Source organism: Stegostoma tigrinum, chromosome 34, assembly GCF_030684315.1.
Source record: "Stegostoma tigrinum isolate sSteTig4 chromosome 34, sSteTig4.hap1, whole genome shotgun sequence".
In the NCBI taxonomy this organism is placed as follows: Eukaryota; Metazoa; Chordata; class Chondrichthyes; order Orectolobiformes; family Stegostomatidae; genus Stegostoma; species Stegostoma tigrinum.
This window is the reverse complement of record NC_081387.1, coordinates 28,832,028-28,851,853: the sequence shown is the minus strand read 5'-3', so window position 1 is coordinate 28,851,853 and position 19,826 is coordinate 28,832,028. Positions and strand designations below refer to the sequence as shown.

General features: G+C 42.7%; 1 protein-coding gene across 5 annotated transcripts in view; it reads left to right on the top strand.

The window, feature by feature from the left end:
- The window catches only part of LOC125446579 (carcinoembryonic antigen-related cell adhesion molecule 7-like), a 39,768-nt gene extending 21,410 nt beyond the window's left edge, over positions 1-18,358 (top strand). For 3 of the 5 annotated variants that reach the window (XM_059639430.1, XM_059639431.1, XM_059639432.1), the window contains one exon: positions 2,271-4,626. In XM_059639430.1, the coding sequence (XP_059495413.1) occupies positions 2,271-2,560 (290 nt within the window). In that variant the 3' untranslated portion in view covers positions 2,561-4,626. Of the gene's footprint in view, positions 1-2,270; positions 4,627-5,940; positions 9,203-18,224 lie in introns of those variants that run through there. The other 2 variants (XM_059639433.1, XM_059639434.1) reach the window with 2 other exon arrangements.
- The last annotated feature ends 1,468 nt before the right edge of the window (positions 18,359-19,826 follow it).

Genomic DNA, 19,826 nt, shown 5'->3' with positions numbered 1-19,826 from the left:
CACACAGGGATAAAGATATGAGAGATATTTTTCACCCAGCAGCAACCCCTCACTCGCTCTCTCCATCCTCAAGTTTTTTATCCCATATCCAGGACTAGATGAGCGGAAATTTCCTTAAATTAAACATTGGGAAGATTGACATCATTGTCTTCAGGCCCATCCTCAAGTTCACTTCTTCACCACCCTATCCCTCTTTATCTCTGTCCCTGATAAAAGTTGCATCTACGATCTCAGCAGACATTTGTCAGAAGAACCTAAAACATAACATGATTTATTGATTGATTGATTTTATTGTCGCGTGTACCAAAATACAGTGAAAATCTTTGTTTATGAGCAGTACAGGCAAATCACAGCAAGCAAAGGAAGTACAGATTAAAAACACTTGGAGACATAAAGGTTATATTGCAGGCTACATTATTTGAGGCTAGAGTCCATTCAACAGTCTGATAACTACTGTAAAGAAGCTGTTCCTGAACCTGTTTGTGCTTTTGTTCAGGCTTCTGTATCATCTGCCTGCCGAGGCAGGGTGCGATGGGTCTTTGATGATGTTGGCTGCCTTTCTGCAGCAGTGAGCTGTGTAAATAGAGTTCATGGATGGAAGGTTGGCTTCTGTGATGCTCTGGGCTGTACACGCCACCTTCTGGGCAGAGCAGTTGCCATATCAGGAAGAAGAGGCGTTGTTATGCCTTCTTGACTGTCGCATTTATGTGGGAAGTCCAGGATAGGCCTTCACTCTGAGGAACTTGATGTTCTTCACTCTCTCAATGTCAGTTCCGTTGATGTAGAGATATCAGATGTGATGACTTGTTGGCCTTTAGTTCTGCTAAATCCCTCAGGACCTTGCCTTATTCTTCCATTCTCTCCTCACTGAAGGAAATATTGGGTCAAAATTCTTCACTCAGATGAAGCGAGCTTGTGTTCCTTTTATTCATTTGGCCATCTTCAGCCTATCTCCACTTTCCTGCTGCTCTGTGTGGTTGCTAGTACAGAGACTGGACTAAGACTGTTCATGAGAAGTTGATTTCTACAGCCTTTAATAGCCTATAGTTGAAACAGGATCAACTCCAGAGTGCGAGACCATAGTTGACACAAGTAGTGTCTTCTAACTTTCAATTAGTTCTCCCTCATCCTGGACCAGAAGAGTGGGTCCTTTAACATAGGAATGGGATGCTACCCTGTAATAGTGTATTATTGACATCTGCGATAGGGTTGATTAAATGATTAGCTCTGTTTTAAGCCACTGGCTGTTAAGTCTTCCACTAATTTCCAGCTCCTGCTCATATTTCACAAAGCACATCTAGCTTTCTTCTCAGAGCTATAGTTTGATAGAGCTCATGATCTACTTATTGTAACACCAGACCAAAGTATAACAGATACCAGAAAGCTGAAATAAAAAGCCAATTCACCAGGTGGTCGCATCTGTGCAGAGAGCAACATCCTTCAAGTCCTCAACATTTTCTGAGAACTTAATTGAACATTTCCTTCCAAAATTACTATTCACCGATGAAAGACGAATGTAGCATTCCCAACTATGTACACAATTTCAGCATTAATCACTCACAGGTTCAAACCCAGGCTCCCATCAGCACTCTGTCATCTCAGGGCCCATCCTGTTCCCGACTGGATTAGTTGAGGCCCGTGTATTGAGCAAAGACCTGCAAATCTTCACAAGTTTAGATATGTATCTCACCAACATCTCCCTGTGCTCAATATAATCATGAAGTGCTTCGAGAGCCTGGTCATGACCCACATTAACTCCAGTCTCTCAGCAGTTTGCCTACCAGCGCAATAGATCCACAGAGGATGCCATATCCCTAGCCCTGCACTCACCCCTGGAACGTCAAACTCCTGCTTTTTGATTACACCTCTGCCTTCAACACTATTTCTGATCTGCCTGCAGTAAACAAAGCTTTTCACTGTATTTCAGTACACATGACAATAAAACCAATCAATCAAATATCCAGGGTTTAATTTCCAGTTTGCAAATGATAGCTGAAAAAATTTCAGGGTTCCATTCTGCGGTCCATCAGTGAGATTTTGCTCATCCCTTACTGTGTCCATTCTCAACACTGAGCACCTTCATGTTTCCCTGGAATGCGATCGCTGGTAAGTGTGCTCTGAGCGGATGTGGTTGGAGACTTACTGATTGTAGTTGTGTCCGGACATCACGTTATTATCCAGATTAACTTCTGACTGCGGCTGTGACTGTGGAAGGATTACATGGGTTAGCACTCTTCTAAATATTAAAATTCCGTTTCATCTCTTTCCAGAACTGCTTGGTGAATCTCGCATATCCAGCAATTCCAGCCAGGAAAACAGTACAATTGCATTGACCTGTGCAGTATCAGGGAAAGTTGAGTCTGTCATGTGGCTTGCAATAACGGACTCTGCTGCTAAAAACCGATACACATTGATCTATGATAACACGACTTTGGTCATCCAAAATGCACAGAAATCAGACTCTGGAATATATGGTTGTTTCATACGAAACCCGTTCAGTAAATCCAGCGCCTTCTACGAGCTGACAGTCAAATGTGAGTGTGTCAAGTTTTCTCTCTAATGTGGAAAGGTGTCACTTTCTTGTAATTAACTGTTTTTACATCAGTATTGGAAAATCGAATAGTTTCTGCAAAAGTGTATGTAATTCAGCATGAATTCTGTTTGGTAATCAGGAGAGGCCTTGGTATTTGAGATTCCTATAAGTGAGACTGGTGAATAACAGCAGTTGATGTCTATTGTGATGCACATTACTCATGGAATTGGATCTGGGAAGTTGGGGACAGAATTCCCACCACAGGGTCTTTTCCCTGGGTCTCCTTTCAGCATGTGAGTGTGGAAAGTGGAATGCCAAGTCATTCCTCTGGCCTCACACCCACCACACAGTACAGTTCAGCCCCACGCTGACCTTCACTAAATATCACCCTCTAGAATTTCCATTGCTGCAGAAAATGAGCGAATGAGCCGTCAAGGATTGTCGGCAGCCGATTCACCACAAAGAGCCTGTCACATAGAGTTGACGACTGCTATCGCTTTATGTATCCAGTACATCTGACTGGCACCAGTGTGTTCATCTGACCAACACTGGTGTGCTGACCTGACTAACAAAGAAGTGTTCACCTGATGGGAATCAATGTATATACCTGACAGATATTGATGTGTTTACCTGACTGGCATTGATGTGTTCACTTGTCTGGCACCAATGTCTCCATCTGACTGGCAGTAATGTATTCACCTGATGGGTATCCATGTGTTCACCTGGTGAGCATTGTTGTGTTCATCTGACTGGCAATAACACTTTTACCAGATGGATATTGATGCATTCACCTGACGGGCGTCAATGTGTTCACTTTGCTGACTTAGATATGTTCATCTGACAGGCTCTCATGTGTTTATCTGACGGATACCGATATGTTTACGTGATGGGCACCGATGTGTTCACCTGGCTGACACTGATGTGTTCCCCTGACTGGTACTGATGTGTTCAAATACATGCATTAATATGTTTAACTGATGGGCATTATTGGTAGGCATTAACCTGTTCACCAAACAGTCGCTGATGTTATTCATAATGTAATCAGCTAGTGAGTACAAATATCTTCACCATCCAAGATTTATGTAGCTAATAGTTGGCTAATTTGTGTCCAAGGTTGCGACCAATATGTTGAAGCGATTGTTCATACTAATGCATTCAGTGGACCAAAACACTTCACAAGACAACACTTTTAATTTGAAGATTAGCAACACAGTGACTCAGTGGTTAGCACTGCTGCCTCGCAGTGCCAGGGTGACTGCGTTCAATTTGCAGCCTCGGGTGACTGTCAGTGTTGCATTTGCAGATTTTCCCTGTGTCTGCGTGAGTTTCCTCCCGGTGCTCCGGTTTCCTCCCATACTCCAAAAACGTGCAATTTAGGTGGATTGGCCATGCTAAATTGCCCATAGTGCCCAGGGATGTGTAGGTTAGATGGATTAGCCATGGGAAATGCAGAGGTAGTGGGGGTAGATCTGGGTGTGTCTTGGGTATCAGTGTGGACTCACTGGACCAAATGGCCTGCTTCCACTGTAGGGATTCTATGATTCTGTAACATGTTCACACAATGTATCATAGCATTATACGTGCAAAATTCTTCTCACATGGAGTGCACTGATGTCTTTTATATTGACCTCACATTTTTCCTTTTGCAAAAGAGTTTAAAAATAGTCTGAAGAAAAGTCACTGGACCTGAAACATCAACTCTGCTTCACACTCTATAGTTACTACCAGACCTGCTGAGTTTCTCTAGCAATTTCTGTTTTTGTTTCAGATTTACAGATTCGCATTTCTTTGTTTGATACAAATCTCTCTGGTTCTCTTACAAGTGGGCACTATTGACATGACTGTGATGCATGTAAAATATGTGATGGAGATTAGTGGGAAGCCTTTATAAACCAATAGAAGATAACTAAAAATGCACTAAGGAGGGTAAAGATGAGATATGAGGGTAAGCTAGTCAGGAATATTAAAAAAAACTGCAAGAGATATGTTAGATATCTGAAAGATAAGAGAGTAGCAAGAGTGATCATTGAACACTGGAAAATGAGGCTGAAGATGTAGAAATGGGGAACAAATAAATGGTGGAGGAACGGAATAGGTACTTTACATCGATATTCACAGTGGAAGGTACCAACAACGTACCAAAACTTCAAGAGATTTGGGACAGAGGTGAGTGTAGTGGCCATCACTGAGGAGCAGGTGCTGGGGAATCTGAAAGATCTGGAGGTGGATAAATTACTCAGACTAAATGGACTTCACCCTAGAGTTCTGAGGGCATAGCTGTGGAGATTGTAACAGCATTGGTGGTGATCTTTCAGGAATCATTGGGTCAGGGTGGGTACCAGAGGACTGGAAAGTGATTATGTAACACTCCTGTTTAAGGAAGGAGGGAAGCAGAAGACAGGAAACTATAGGCCAGTTACCCTGACCTTGGTCATTGGTAAGATTTCCAAGTCCATTATTGAGGGTGAAATCGTGGAGAACTTGGAAATGCATGGTAAAATCGGACTGAGTCAGCTAGGCTTCATCAAGGAGAGGGAAGATTGTTCCTGACAAATCTGTTTGAATTCTTTGAGGAGGTAATGGATCAGTTAGACAAAGGAGAGCCAGTATACGTGATCTATTTGGTATTCCAGAAGGCCTTTGACAAGGTGTCATACAGAAGCCTGGTCAGTAAGATAAGAGCCCATGATGTTAACAGCAATGTATTGGCATGGGTACTGGGTCAGTTATCAATGAAGTTTACCAGGATGAAGGGGTCTCTGATTGAAACTTAGAGAATACGAAGAGGCCTGGATAGAGTGGATATGGAGAAGATGGTTTCACCAGTAGATGTTAGTACTCGAGATCACAACCTTAGAGTTTAGCAACATCCCTTGAGACATGAAATGAGGAGGAATTTATTCAGCCAGTGGGTGGCTAATCTGTGGAACTCATTGCCACAGAGGGTTACAGAGGCCAAGCCATTGAGTGTATTTAAGACACAGATAGATAGGGTCTTGACTGCTGAGGGGATCAAAGGTTACGAAGGGGATCTAAGGCGAAGCCGCAGGAATGGGTTTGAGAAACATAGCCATGATATAATGGTGGAGCAGAGTGGATGGGCTGAATGGCCTAATTCTGTTCCTGTATCTTATTGTCTTATGTTACTCACTGTTCAGCCTTATGTCCACGGACTGACACCAATGTACTCAATGTATGGCTTTATTGTTTCCATGGATTGACACTAATGTATTCAGTGTACAGTCTTATTGTCTCCACTGGATTGTCACTGATACATTCATGTGTTCACTGGTTTGACAGGAGGGTATTCGTTGCCTGGGCTTAATGTGTTCATTGGATTGATAAAGTTATTTACTTCACAGCCTTAGTATGCTCACTGGATTGACACTAATGTATTCATTGTGCAGGCAAAAGATGCTGATTCGATTGACACAAATATATTCATTATCCAGCCTTACTGTTCTCACTGGATTGACGCTAACCTACACATTGTACAGGCTTAGGCATTACAATGGATTGACACTGATGTATTCATTGTACAGACGTAGTCGTGGATTGACAGTAATGTGTTCACAGCCTGTCATTACAGTGCTCACTGGATTGACACTAATATACTTTCTGTACCGCTTTACCATGTTCAGTGGTTTGAAACTAATGGATTTACTGTACAGATGTTTTGTTCTCAATGGATTGACATGAATGTATTCGCAGAACAGCCTTGCTTTTCTCACTGAATTCAGAAAAATGTATTGTTTGTACAGCTTTACTATGTTCATTTGAGTGACATACTACACTCACTGTACAGCCTTGATGTGTTTGCTGGATTGACGCAACAGGCAGTCCTTGAATACAAATAGCTTCTGTTTTCAAGTTGTTTTGTACGCTGTAAATTAGTCAGAACATAATGCAGGACAATATAAAATAACCATTCACAAGTACAGGCATCTTTTACATGCAAGATCTATGACATTGTTGCGATTACAGAGGCATGGCTGAAAGAGGGACAGAGCTGGCAAGTGAAAGTCCCAGAGTTTAGATGTTCAGGTGTGATATAAAGGGAGATAAAAGGCATGGGGAAGTTGCATTACTGATAAAGCAATATCTGACAGCTGTACTGAGGAAGTATATATTAGAGGGCTCGTGTTTCGAGGCAATATGGGTACGACTCAGGAATAGGAAAGGTGAAATCACAATGCTCTAGTTACACTACAGGTCTCCCAACTGCCAGAGGATAGAGGAAAGAATATGTAGACAGATTTTGAAAAGATGGAAAAACAGCAGGGTTGTCGTTGTGGGTGATTTTAACTTCCCCTATATTGACTGAGGCTGAGATGTGGCAGAATTAGTAAGGACCATTCAGGAGGGATTCTTGACACAGTATGTAAACAGTCCAACTAGGGAAAGAGATATATTGGACCTGCGTTTGGGAAATGAGACGGCTAGGTGAGTGAAGTTTCAGTGGGGGAGCATGTTGGGAGTAGTGACCATAATACCGTGAGTTTTAAGATACTCATGGACACGGGTTGGGAGAATGGGAGCTATAGCAATAATAGGCAGCAATAAGAGAACTTTGTTTGGAGGCAGCTTTTTGAAGGTAAATCTACATTCAGACATGTGGGAGTATTTCAAATGGCAGTTAATAAGAGTTCAGGGGAGGCACATACCTGCGAGAATGAGAGATTGGTATGGCAAGTTATGTGAACCTTGGATGACCAGGAATGCTATGACCCTTAGTCAGAACAAAAAGGAAGTAAACATAAGGTCTAAGAGGATGGGTGCTGACAAAACCCTTGAAGTACATAAGGAAATAGGAAAGAACTTAAACAAAGAATTAGAAAGGCTAAAGAGGGTCATGAAAAGTTGTTAGCAAACAGGATCAAGGAGAATCCCAGGTCTTTTCATACATATATAAAAAGCAAGCTGGTAGCCAGGGAAAGGGTTGCTCCACTCAGAGACAAAGGAGAAAATCTGTGGCACCAGAAGAGGAAGATGAAGTCCTAAGCAAATACTTTGTGTCGGTATTCAGCAAAGAAAAGGAATTAGTGGAGGACGATCTCAGAGAAGGAAGTGTTGAGCTTCTAAGTTAAAAAAGAAGAGATGGTTTGCATCTTAAAAAGTATTAAGGTACATAAATTCCCTGGCCCTGATGGGATTGATCCCAGAATATTGAAGGAGGCAATAGAACAATTGCTGGAGCATTGACAGACATCTTTGTGTCCTCTTTGGCCACAGATGAGGTCCCAAAGGACTAGTGCATAGCCAATGTTGCCCCAATGTTAAGACGGGGTAGTAGGGATTATCCTGCAAATTGCAGGCCTGTGAGCCTCACATCAGTGTTGGGAAATTCTTGGAAGTGATTCTCAGGAACAAGATCTATATGCATTTGGAAGCAAATGGAATTGTTAGTGATAGAAAGCATGGTTTTGTGTGGGAGAGGTCATGCCTCACTAACTTCATCGAGTTTTTCTGAAGAGGTGACGAAGATGATTGATGAGGGTAAAGTGGTTTATGTTGTCTGCATGGGTTTTGGTAAAGGCTTTGACAAGTTCCCTCATGATAAACTGATACAAAAGAATCACATGGTGCCAGGGGTGAGCTGGCAAGATCAATACAGAACTGACTTAGTCATAGGAGGCAGAGGGTAGCGGTGGAAGGATGTTTTTTTTGGCATGGAGGGCTGTACTAGTGGTGTTCCACAGGGATCAGTGCTGGACCTCTGCTGTTCGTGATCCACAAAAATGATTTGGAGGAAAATGTAGCTGGTCTAATGCGTAAGTTTGCGGATGATACAAAGATTGGTGGAGTTACACATCGTGAGGAGGATTGTCAGAGAATACAGCAGGATTGGAGGCTGAGACAGCAAAATGACAAATGTGAGGTAATGCATTTTGGAAGGTCAAGTACAAATGGAACTTATACAGTGAATGGCAGCAGCCTGAGAACTACTGATATGCAGAGGGATCTGAGTGTTCAAGTCCACACATCTCTGAAGGTGACAGTGTAGGTTGATAAAGTAGTAATGTAGCTTATGGCATGTTTGCCTTCGTTGAAAGGGGTATAGAGTATAACGATAGACAAGTTATGCTGCTGCTTTATAGAACTTTAGTTAGGCTGTACTTGGAATATTATGATGATGTGGAGATGCCAGTGCTGGACTGGGGTGAACAAGGTCAGAAATCACACTACACTAGGTTATAGTCCAGAGATTTATTTGAAAACACAAGCTTTTTGCTGTACTGTTCTATGTTCTTTTGGGGCTTCAGTCCTTCTTCAGGTGTTAAGGAGAGAGGTAGTATCAGACACTGAATTTATAAGTAAATGATCAAAGGTTCACTCCATTGATGAGGATGTACTAAACATACCTAAAATGCTGTTAAATCTTTACTCAGTTAGAAAGGTTTAATTGATTAATATGTGTATGTAATTCCCTGAATTCCTTTCAAGTCACTGTCCTGAGACAACTAAAGGTTTTATCATTTTAAAGAAAAGGTGACGTTTTAGGTCAGACAATGCATGTTACACGTGAGACCTTGTTTAGATTTTGTTTGTGTTTTAGTTTGGAGTCAGAATGATTTTATTTCTAAGGTGGGAATTTATAAAACACCATATTGACTGACTGGCTGTAAGTTGTGTTTTATTAACAAAATAAAATGTATATGCAAATACAAATTCACCCCATAGATTTGCATGTGTATGTGTGTATGTGTGTGTGTTGGAGGATGGGGGTTGGTGGAGATTGTGTGTGTTGGAGACAGAGAGAGAGAGAGAGTGTGTGTGTGTGAGTGAGAGAGAGAGAGAGAGGCAGTGAGAAGGAGTGTGTATATGGATGGGAGAGGGAGAGAGTTTCAGCTGCTTCATCAATGATTTTCCCTCCAACAAAAAGTCAGAAGTGGGGATGTTCACTGATGATTGCACAATGTTCAGCACCATTCGTGACTCATGACATCGGTGGAGGGAAAAATACTGGAGTCAATCATTAAGGATGTAATAGCTGAGCATTTGGAAAACAGAGACAGAATTGGTCATAGTCAGCATGGATTCACTAAAGGGAAATCACGCTTGACAAATCCTCTGGATTTTTTTCAGGATTTGGCAAGTAGAGTGTACAGTGGTGAATCAGTGGATGTTGTGTATCCATACTTTCAAAAGGTTTTTGTTAAGGTTCCACACGAGATTAGTAAGGAATCGGTATCAAAGGTAATATACTGACATGGATAGAGAACCAGTTGGAAGATAGGAAGCAGGGAGTTGGAATAAACAGGCCCTTTCCAGAGTCGTGGGCTGTGACAAGTGGGGTGCGATGGGGACCTCAACTGTTCACAATGTACATTAATGATTTGGATGAAGGAATTGAATGCATTATCTCCAAGTTTGCAGATAACAGTAAGCTGGGTGGCAGTGTGTGCTATGAGGAGGATGCTAAGAGGCTGCCCCATCGATCAAGGGGCCCCCAGTGGGCGAAGGGCGTGAGAATTGTTCTTTGTTCTCCTTTCTCTTCCATTTATTATTATCGCTATACTCATTTATTGTTACCACTATAATCATTATCACTATAATTATTACTTAATAAACATTCATATTTAAGCAAATTGCTGTTGTTGAGCCTACTCTTAATTATATCTACCCAAATCTGAAAAGAACCACTTGAATACATACAGTGATCCAATATAGCAGTTCTCACTTCCCAATCTGTTATAAAGGAGAGGTGAAATAAAATGAGCTGCTGTTACTGTACAATCCACAAGTAACAATTTATTTATCTAACTTTAACAGTTAAGAAATTAACAGAACCACTAATAAACCAAATAATCCTGCCTGAACTACTAACTATTCCTGGATAAAACAAAATTCTAATGGTATGCCGTACCAATAGACAGAAGTGGCACTTGTATAAACCAGATTAATTTTTTAAAAAAGCTTAATGTCTTGAAATTATAGCCAGGATAAGTCTTCCAGAATGTTCTTTGCCTTGTCTGCTGTCCTCCAGTCAGGAACACCTTCCTCTGTCGCATTCTTGTGTCAGGAATATTAACTAAGAGTGCCATAGTACTTTTATTGAGGTGGTGCTTGCTCTATGAGAGTTCTGTGAGAGCCAGTGATTTGCTCTTTTTTTTAGAGCTGATGGCTGTTAAGAGCTCTACTCTTAACAGATGACAAGTTACTCTCTCACTGATTGTCAAATACCCTCTTCTTTTATACTCTTGATGACCTTTTCTTACAATAGGATTGGTCCAAGATTGTAAAAACCATCACATTTAAATGTAATTGGGCTTTGGTATCCAGAACCTGGTTGAAAATAATTGCCTAAATTCAAAAATTTGTTGTCTTGGTAAAAATGCCGTTTTGCCTGCTATCAATATAGTCTTATGATACAATGTTTCAATTTCAAGAATTCTGTGCATCCGCTGCTGCTGCAAACATTATTTTTGAATCTCTAACCCCAGAAAACACATCACGCACTCTTCCCCCCCAACATTTTACAATCAAAATTTTAATGTCCAGCGCTGCAGCCCACAAGTACCATACCAATTTCACAACACCTCCCCCCTTAAGAAAAATGAATATCAGTATGAAAAGATGGCTTGTTTGTTTTTTCTCCCTAAATTTGAACACCACTATTCACTAGATACATAGGACATTAATCTAGATTGACACATTTCATACAAATTCTATGTACATATGTATATAGAATTGAACACTACTGTGTATATCTTATGTACACATTTTCCTTTTAAACACAACGTAATGCATCCACAATAAAATTTTCATGACCCGAAACATGTATAATCTGTAAATTAAGTGCTTGTATCATAGGAATCCAATGAAATAGTCTAGCATTCTTGTCTTTAATTCTTTCCAAAAATGTCAGATGGTTGTGATCAGTGTCCATGAGCGGAGGGGACGGTCGGAGCGTGCCCGTGCGAGCGCGCGGTCTCTTGTTTTCAAATTCTGAACCGTCACTGTCAGCGCCAACATCATTCCCCGCCCATCCCCCCCCGGCAGTGCGGTCTCAGCACCGACCCCCACCCCCAGCTGCCGCCCTCAGTGGACGAATAAGTTACTGTTTTGAGTCTAGTGAAACGTTTTGCAATTGAAGTGGAAATTTGATGGTTATGATCCTGCCGAAAGAGGGGAGAGAAACACGTGGAACTGAAGGGAATATTAACGTGGTGAAGGTATACTGTGTGATTCTTGCTGTCATTGCTGTTCCTGGTAAGTGACTGGAATAACTAAAATTATGTGTAGTTGTGTATGAACTGCCTGATGCTTCATGCTGATATCATTGTCACTGTTTTACAAATACTTGATCAATGATATATTTTAATTTGGCTATGTATGCTTGACATTTTCTGTGGTTTTGCAACTGATACTGAACTTCACAAGTTCCCTGAGTGATTAAGATCGCACATGTAGTGAAACATTGTATTAACATGCCACAGAAAATAGGAAGTAATTTCTGGAAATAATGCGACGCAGAAAGAAAAAAAATCATGTGAAGAATTGGTCAGTCAGCATAGTTAAGTTTGCTCATTCATTAGTCAGGGCAGTTTGACTCTTCAGAGTCAACATGTCCAGTTATTTTTTTTAAAACAGCATATAGGATTATGAAGCGTCTTGAAACGGGAAGTGCTGAGAAGATAAGGACAGGGAGGTGGCACAGGGGGTGGGGTTGCCTTGTTAGTTAAGAATGAAATTAAATCTACGGCACTGAATGACATAGGGTCAGAGGATGTGGAGTCTGTGTGGGTGGAGTTGAGGAACACAAAGGCAAAAAAACCTTAATGGGAGTTAGGTACAGACCTCCTAATAGTGGTTAGGATGAGGGACACAAGATGCACCGAGAAATAGATAGGGCATGTCAGAAAGGCAAGGTCACGGTGATCATGGGGGACTTCAATATGCAGGTGGACTGGGTGAATAATGTTGCCGGTGGATCCAAAGAAAGGGAATTCATGGAATGTTTACAGGATGGCTTTTTGGAACAACTTGTGATAGAGCCCACAAGGGAGCAGGCTATTCTGGACTTAGTGCTATGTAATGAGCCATACTTTATAAAAGATCTTAAAGTAAGGAAACATTTAGTAGGCAGCGATCATAATATGGTAGAGTTCAATCTGCAGTTTGAAAGAGAGAAGGCAAAATCGGATATAATGGTGTTACAGTTAGATAAAGGTAATTACAGGGGCTTGAGAGAGGAATTGACGAAAATCAACTGGAAGCAGAGCCGAACGGGAAGACAGTAGAGCAACAATGGCAGGGGTTTCTGGGTGTAATTGAGGAAACAGTACAGAGGTTCATCCCAAAGAAAAGAAAGATTATCCGAGGTGGGATTAGACAGCCATGGCTGACTAAGGAAGTCAGGAAATATATCAAAGAAAAAGAGACAGCCTATAAAGTGGACAAGAGCACTGGGAAATCAGAAGATTGGGAAGGCTACAAAAACAAACAGAGGATAACAAAGAGAGCAATAAGGAAGGAGAGGATCAAATAGGAAGGCAGGCTAGCTAGTAATATTAGAAATGATAGTAAAAGCTTCTTTCAGTACAAAAGAAACAAACGAGAGGCAAAAGTAGATATTGGGCCGCTCCAAATTGATGCTGTAAGGCTAGTGATGGGAGATAAGGAAATAGCTGAAGAACTTAATAAGTACTTTGCGTCAGTCTTCACAGTGGAAGACATGACTAGTATACCAACAATTAGGGAGAGCCGGGGGCAGAGTTGAGTATGGTGGACATTACAAAAGAGAAAGTGCTAGAAAAGCTAAAAGGTCTAAAAATTAATAAATCTCCTGGCCCCGATGGGCTGCATCCTAGAGTTCTGAGGGAGGTGGCTGAGGAAGTAACGGAGGCTTTGGTTGTGATCTTTCAAAAGTCACTGGAGTCAGGGAAAGTCCCAGTTGATTGGAAAATTGCTGTTGTAACCCCCTTGTTTAAGAAAGGATCAAAACAAAAGATGGAAAATTATAGGCCGATTAGCCTAACCTCGGTTGTTGGTTAGATTCTAGAATCTGTTGTTAAGGATGAGATTTCTAAATTCTTGGAAGTGCAGGGTTGGGTTTGAACAAGTCAGCATGGATTTAGAGATAATGGGAACTGCAGATGCTGGAGAATCCAAGATATCAAATTGTGTAGCTGGATGAACACAGCAGGCCAAGCAGCATCTCAAGAGCACAAAAGCTGACGTTTCAGGCCTAGACCCTTCATCAGAGAGGGGGATGGAGAGAGGTTTCTGAAATAAATAGGGAGAGAGGGGGAGGCGGACCGAAGATGGATAGAGGAGAAGATAGGGGGAGAGGAGAGTATAGGTGGGGAGGGGATAGGTCAGTCTGGGGAGGACGGACAGGTCAAGGAGGCTCATCAAGGAGGGATGAGGTTAGTAGGTGGTAAATAGAGGTGTGGCTGGAGGTGGGAGGAGGGTATAGGTGAAAGGAAGAACAGGTTATGGAGGCGGGGCCGCGCTGGACTGGTTTTGGGATGCTTGGGGGGGGGAACGAGCTGGGGGAGATTTTAAAGCTTGTGAAGTCCACATTGATACCATTGGGCTGCAGGGTTCCCAAGCGGAATATGAGTTGCTGTTCCTGCAACCTTCGAGTGGCATCATTGTGGCACTGCAGGAGACCCATGATGGACATTTTGTCTAAGGAATAGGATGGGGAGTTAAAATGGTTCGCGACTGGGAGGTGCAGTTGTTTATTGCGAACCGAGCGGAGGTGTTCTGCAAAGCGGTCCCCAGGCCTCCACTTGGTTTCCCCAATGTAGAGGAAGCCACACCGGGTACAGTGGATACAGTATACCACATTGGCAGATGTGCAGGTGAACATCTGCTTAATGTGGAAAGTCATCTTGTGGCCTGGGAAGGGGGTGAGGGAGGAGGTGTGGGAGCAAATGTAGCACTTCCTGAGGCTGCAGGGGAAGGTGCCGGGTGTGGTGGGATTAGTGGGGAGTGTGTAGCAAAAAAGGGAGTCACGGAGAGAGTGGTCTCTCCGGAAAGCAGACAAGGGTGGGGATGGAAAAATGTCTTCGGTGGTGGGGTCGGATTGTAGATGGCGGAAGTGTCGGAGGATGATACGTTGTATCCGGAGGTTGGTGGGGTGGTATGTGAGGACGAGGGGGATCCTCTGGGGGCGGTTGTGGCGGGGGCGGGGTGTGAGAGATGTGTTGCAGGAAATGCGGGAGACACAGTCAAGGGTGTTCCCGACCACTGCGGGGGAGCAGTTGCAGTCCTTGAAGAACGTGGACATCTGGGATTTGCGGGAGTGGAATGCCTCATCCTGGGAGCAGATGCGGCGGAGGCGAAGGAATTGGGAATAGAGGATGGAATTTTTGCAGGGGATGCATGGGTGCCTAACCCTCCCTCCACTGACCCCTTCATCCGCCTCCAGCACAAGCCCTCCTCCTGGACACCACCCCCAGGCCTCCTACCCTCCCTCGACCTCTTCATCTCCAACTGCCTTCGAGACATTAACCGCCTCAACCTCTCCACCCCTTTCATCCACCCCAACCTCTCCCCTGCAGAACGGGCAGCCCTCCACTCCCTCCGCTCCAACCCGAACCTCACCATCAAACCTGCAGACAAGGGAAGCACAGTGGTAGTATGGCGCACTGACCTTTACATTGCTGAGGCCAGACACCGACTCTCCGACACCTCCTCCTACCGCCCCCTGGATCATGACCCCACCCCCGAGCTCCAAACCATCATCTTTAACACCATCCATGACCTCATCACCTCAGGTGACCTCCCACCCACAGCCTCCAACCTCATCGTTCCCCAACCCGCATGGCCCGTTTCTATCTCCTTCCCAAAATCCACAAACCCGCCTGCCCTGGCCAATCTATTGTCTCCACCTGCTCCTGCCCCACCGCACTCATCTCCACCTATCTGGATTCCATTTTCTCCTCCTTTGGTCCAGGAACTCCCCACCTATGTCCGTGACACCACCTACGTCCTCCACCTCCTCCAGAACTTACAATTCCCTGGCCCCCAAAACCTCATTTTCACCATGGACGTCCAGCCCCTATACACCTGCATTCCTCATGCAGATGGCCTTAAAGCCCTCCACTTCTTCCTGTCCCGTAGGCCCGACCAGTCCCTCTCCACCGACACCCTCATCTGCCTATCCAAACTCGTCCTCGCCCTCAACAACTTCTCTTTCAATTCCTCCCACTTCCTACAGACAAAGGGGGTGGCCATGGGCACCCGCATGGGCCCAAGCTATGCCTGCCTCTTTGTTGGCTACGTGGAACAGTCCCTCTTCCGCACCTACACTGGCCCCAAACCCCACCTCTTCCTCCGTTACATTGATGACTGTATCGACGACGCCCCTTGCTCCCAAGAGGAGCTCAAACAGTTCATCCACTTCACCAACACCTTCCACCCCAACCTCAAGTTCACCTGGGCCATCTCCAACACATGCCTCACCTTCCTGGACCTCTCTGTCTCCATTTCAGGCAACCAGCCTGATATGGAACCACACACACAGCCTTCTACCCCTCTGTCAAGGTACCCAGGATCCCACATGCTTTTAACTTCTTCATCACACTCCCATGTGGGATTTTGTCAAAGGCTTTGCTGAAATCTATATAAACTACATCAACTGCTCCACCCTCATCCACACATCTGGTCAGCTCCTCAAAAGTTCTCCCAAGTTTGTTAGGCATGATCTCCCTCTGACAAAGCCATGCGGATATCCCTGATCAAACCATGTTTCTCCAAGTGGGGATTAATTTGTTTCCTTCAAAATGTTTACAATGGTTTCCTGTAATGGACTCTCAAAATATACCTACAAAATATTTTAAGAAGATAGCCTGGACTCTAAGTTTTTTGTATTTTAATGATAGATGGAAAGTTCATGATGGAAATGTGATGCGATTGATCAAATTACCCAAAGTTAAGCAAAACTTAACTGATTTAAATACTGCAATAAAAATACAAACAACAGAAAGAGGAATTTAGAATAGCTTAACTGTATTGGAAAACTTAATGAATAATAGATACAGTACCTATTACTAATAAACTGTTCCAAATAGTAACATCCCATAAACACACTATCAGAAAAATGGAAAATTCAGACACAAATTCTCACATTCAGGTTTCTGATCCAGGAAGGAAAAAAAAATCACGTTGAGAAATTCCAAAGAAAGTAGCAACTAGAACTCATTCAGTGAATCTTCCAACTCTTCAGAGACTCCAAATAGCTTCTGCTGCTAAAACTAGAAAAAATCTATTTAGCCTGGTCTGGGAGAGCTGGCCACTTGCAATCAAGCTGCTTCCATTGTTCCAACTTTCTGAAAAAAACCTACTTAAGCCATCTTCAGTAGCCAGTTCAGTGCGTCTGAATATGCAGCATCTCTTCAAAAAAAAACCCAGGATGAAATAAACTTTTCAAGTGACAGCATCATCATACTACCTACTGCTGACATGAGAATCAATGTTCTGCAATTCCAGTGGGTGGGTGGGTTTCGTCCAGGTGGTCCAGTTTCCTCCACACTCCATAGATGTATAGGTCATGTAGACTAGCTGTGCTAAATTGTCCACAATGTTCAGAGATGTATATGCTAAATAGATTAGCCTCAGGAAATGCAGAGTTACAGGGAGAGGGTGGGTCTGAGTGGGATGCTCTTCCAATGGTCAGAGTGGACTCAATGGGCCAAATTACGTGCTTCCACATATTAGGCATTCTATGGTTTTATGAATTCCCTAGTTTATCTCTACCACACTTCTTAAAGAGAAGCCCTGTTCGAATCTGGTGTTGTATAATTCTAACATTTGATGAAATTTACCATTTTTGAAATCCTATTCATTGGTTTCCATTTAGGGCTAACACAGGTTATAATTCCATTTCAAAATTGATCTCTTATGTCCTCACCCAAGTTAGCTTAAATAAGCTCAGCTCTGATTTACAGACATCTCAAAACCAGAATCTTATTCAGATTATTGTCTCCGTGCCAATTCTCATTTGAAACAATCCAAATCTAATCAAAAACCTTTTTCCCAGTGAGTCAGAAGAATTTCAAAACAAAGTCATGTTCATTTTAGATCGGAATCATATTTCTGACCTCTGTATTTTTATAAATGTAAGAAATCAACTTTTACATTTTTGAAACAGAAACATGCTGTCAAAGGCTGCACCATGACTGAGAATACTAGGAATTACACTAATAACCAATTTAGGATTATCAGTCAGTCCTACAATGTTTTCTACTGCTGTCTGCTAGAATATACATATATTCAGACACAGAGCCCTGTCTCTGCAGGCAGAACGGACATGTCCAGGCATTGTGGCTTTTCCAATTAGACAAACGTGGGACACATCCATTCCTTGGTGTGTTGCCTATGATATTGGCCTCAACAGATCAGAGTCAACTTGTCTTTTGGAATTTAAAGAAATGTTTGGCAATAATTGTTTGTTAATGCAGTCCCCATGGAAGCATTTGAGCCACAGTACCCAGGTCAGTTAATCAATAACATCTTCTCATGTGGTATGAATTGTTGTTCCCTTTGAGATTTGGTACTTTTGTGATTCTGTCCTGACGAATGCAAGACATAAAGCTTCGACAGCACGTGTCTTTTTTCAGCTGCACTCGAGTTCTAAACTGCCAAATGACTATGAACTACTTTCACGACAAGTATATCCTATAAGGTCAACCATTTATCAACTCAACCACCATTATAATTCCATCCCCTTTTTCAGTGCCCGTCGCTGTGATATCCTAAAAGTTCCAATCAACAAACTCTTGCATCTCACTGCCCCAAGAAGGAAATGTTGGCAAAGAAGTGTATTTAAGAAGGAAAAAGAGAAAAGTGGTGGGAGTACCAGCAGCGAAAGAATGCAGGATCCGTGTTAATCTGAATTTTGGAAGATGTGATGAGGAAATGAGAAGATGACGTTATTAGATTTCACAAACTGTACTTTAAGTACAATTTGTGAGATAGGTTTCTGTCATTGTTGATCCCAGTTTAGCAAAATAAAGTCATTCACAATCAGATTAAACTTATTAACTTAAAGGGAAATGTCCACTTCAGACAGGAGTTGATAAAATAGCCAAAAGTTTGAGGCAGGTTTTTTTTTGCAATTTATTACCGTCATATTGTTTTGATTTTCAGCGGATTGTTAAATAAACATTATCTGTTGTAAACTAATCTTGAGTTCTTTCTTCCAGCATATCTGTGTTTATTTCTCATTTCAAGACCAGAATCCATTCCATTTCCTTATAATCGAACATTCCTCTTTTACTCATAAACTGTAAATAGCTGGACGTGATGTGTAGGTGCTGGTGTTGGGCTGGAGTGGATAAAGTCAAAAGTCAGACAACACCAGGTTAGAATCCAACAGGTTTGTTTGAAAACACCAGCTTTCAAAGCTCTGCTCCTTCCTCAGGTGTCGTGTGGAAGCGGAGGGAAACTGACACAGTATTTATAACCAGGAAGGTAACAACCCTAAAAATGGCTCACCCTCTGCTTTCTGTTCAATCTTTAATCAGCTAAAAAGGAGTCGCAGGTTTCTATTGATTAAAATGCAAACCCCAGAATTTCTTTCAAATCATTGCCTCGAGATAATTAAAGGTTTAAAGGAACCAAGGGATCAGTTAAAGTGTGTTTGCTTTAACGCAAGGAGTATCAGGAATAAAAGTGATGAACTTAGAGCATGGATCAGCACCTGGTGCTATGATGTCGTGGCCAGAACAGAGACATGGGCTTCTCAGGAGCAAGAATGGTTGCTGGATGTTCCAGGGTTTAGAGCATTTAAAAAGAATAGGGAGGGGGGAGAAAGAGGAGGGGGTGTAGCACTACTAATCAGAGAGGGTATCACAGCTACAGAAGCTTCTATTGTCAAGGAAGATCTGCCTACCGAGTCAGTATGGGTGGAAATTAGGAACAGCAAGGGAGCAGTCACCTTGTTAGGGGTTTACTACAGGCCCCCCAATAGCAGCAGGGAGATTGAAGAAAGCATAGGTCGGCAGATTTTGGAAAAGTGTGGACGTAGTAGGGTTGTTGTAATGGGTGACTTTAACTTTCCCAATATTGATTGGAACCTCTTTCGAGCAGAAGATTTGAATGGAGCTGTTTTTGTAAGGTGTGTTCAGGAGGGTTTCCTAACTCAGTGCGTTGACAGGCCGACGAAGGGAGAGGCCATTCTAGACTTGGTGCTCAGAAACGAGCCGGGGCAGGTATCAGATCTTGTGGTGGGAGAGCATTTTGGTGATAGTGACCATAACTGCCTCACATTCTACATAGCTATGGAGAAGGAGAGGATTAGGCAAAATGGGAGGATATTTAATTGGGGAAGAGGAAA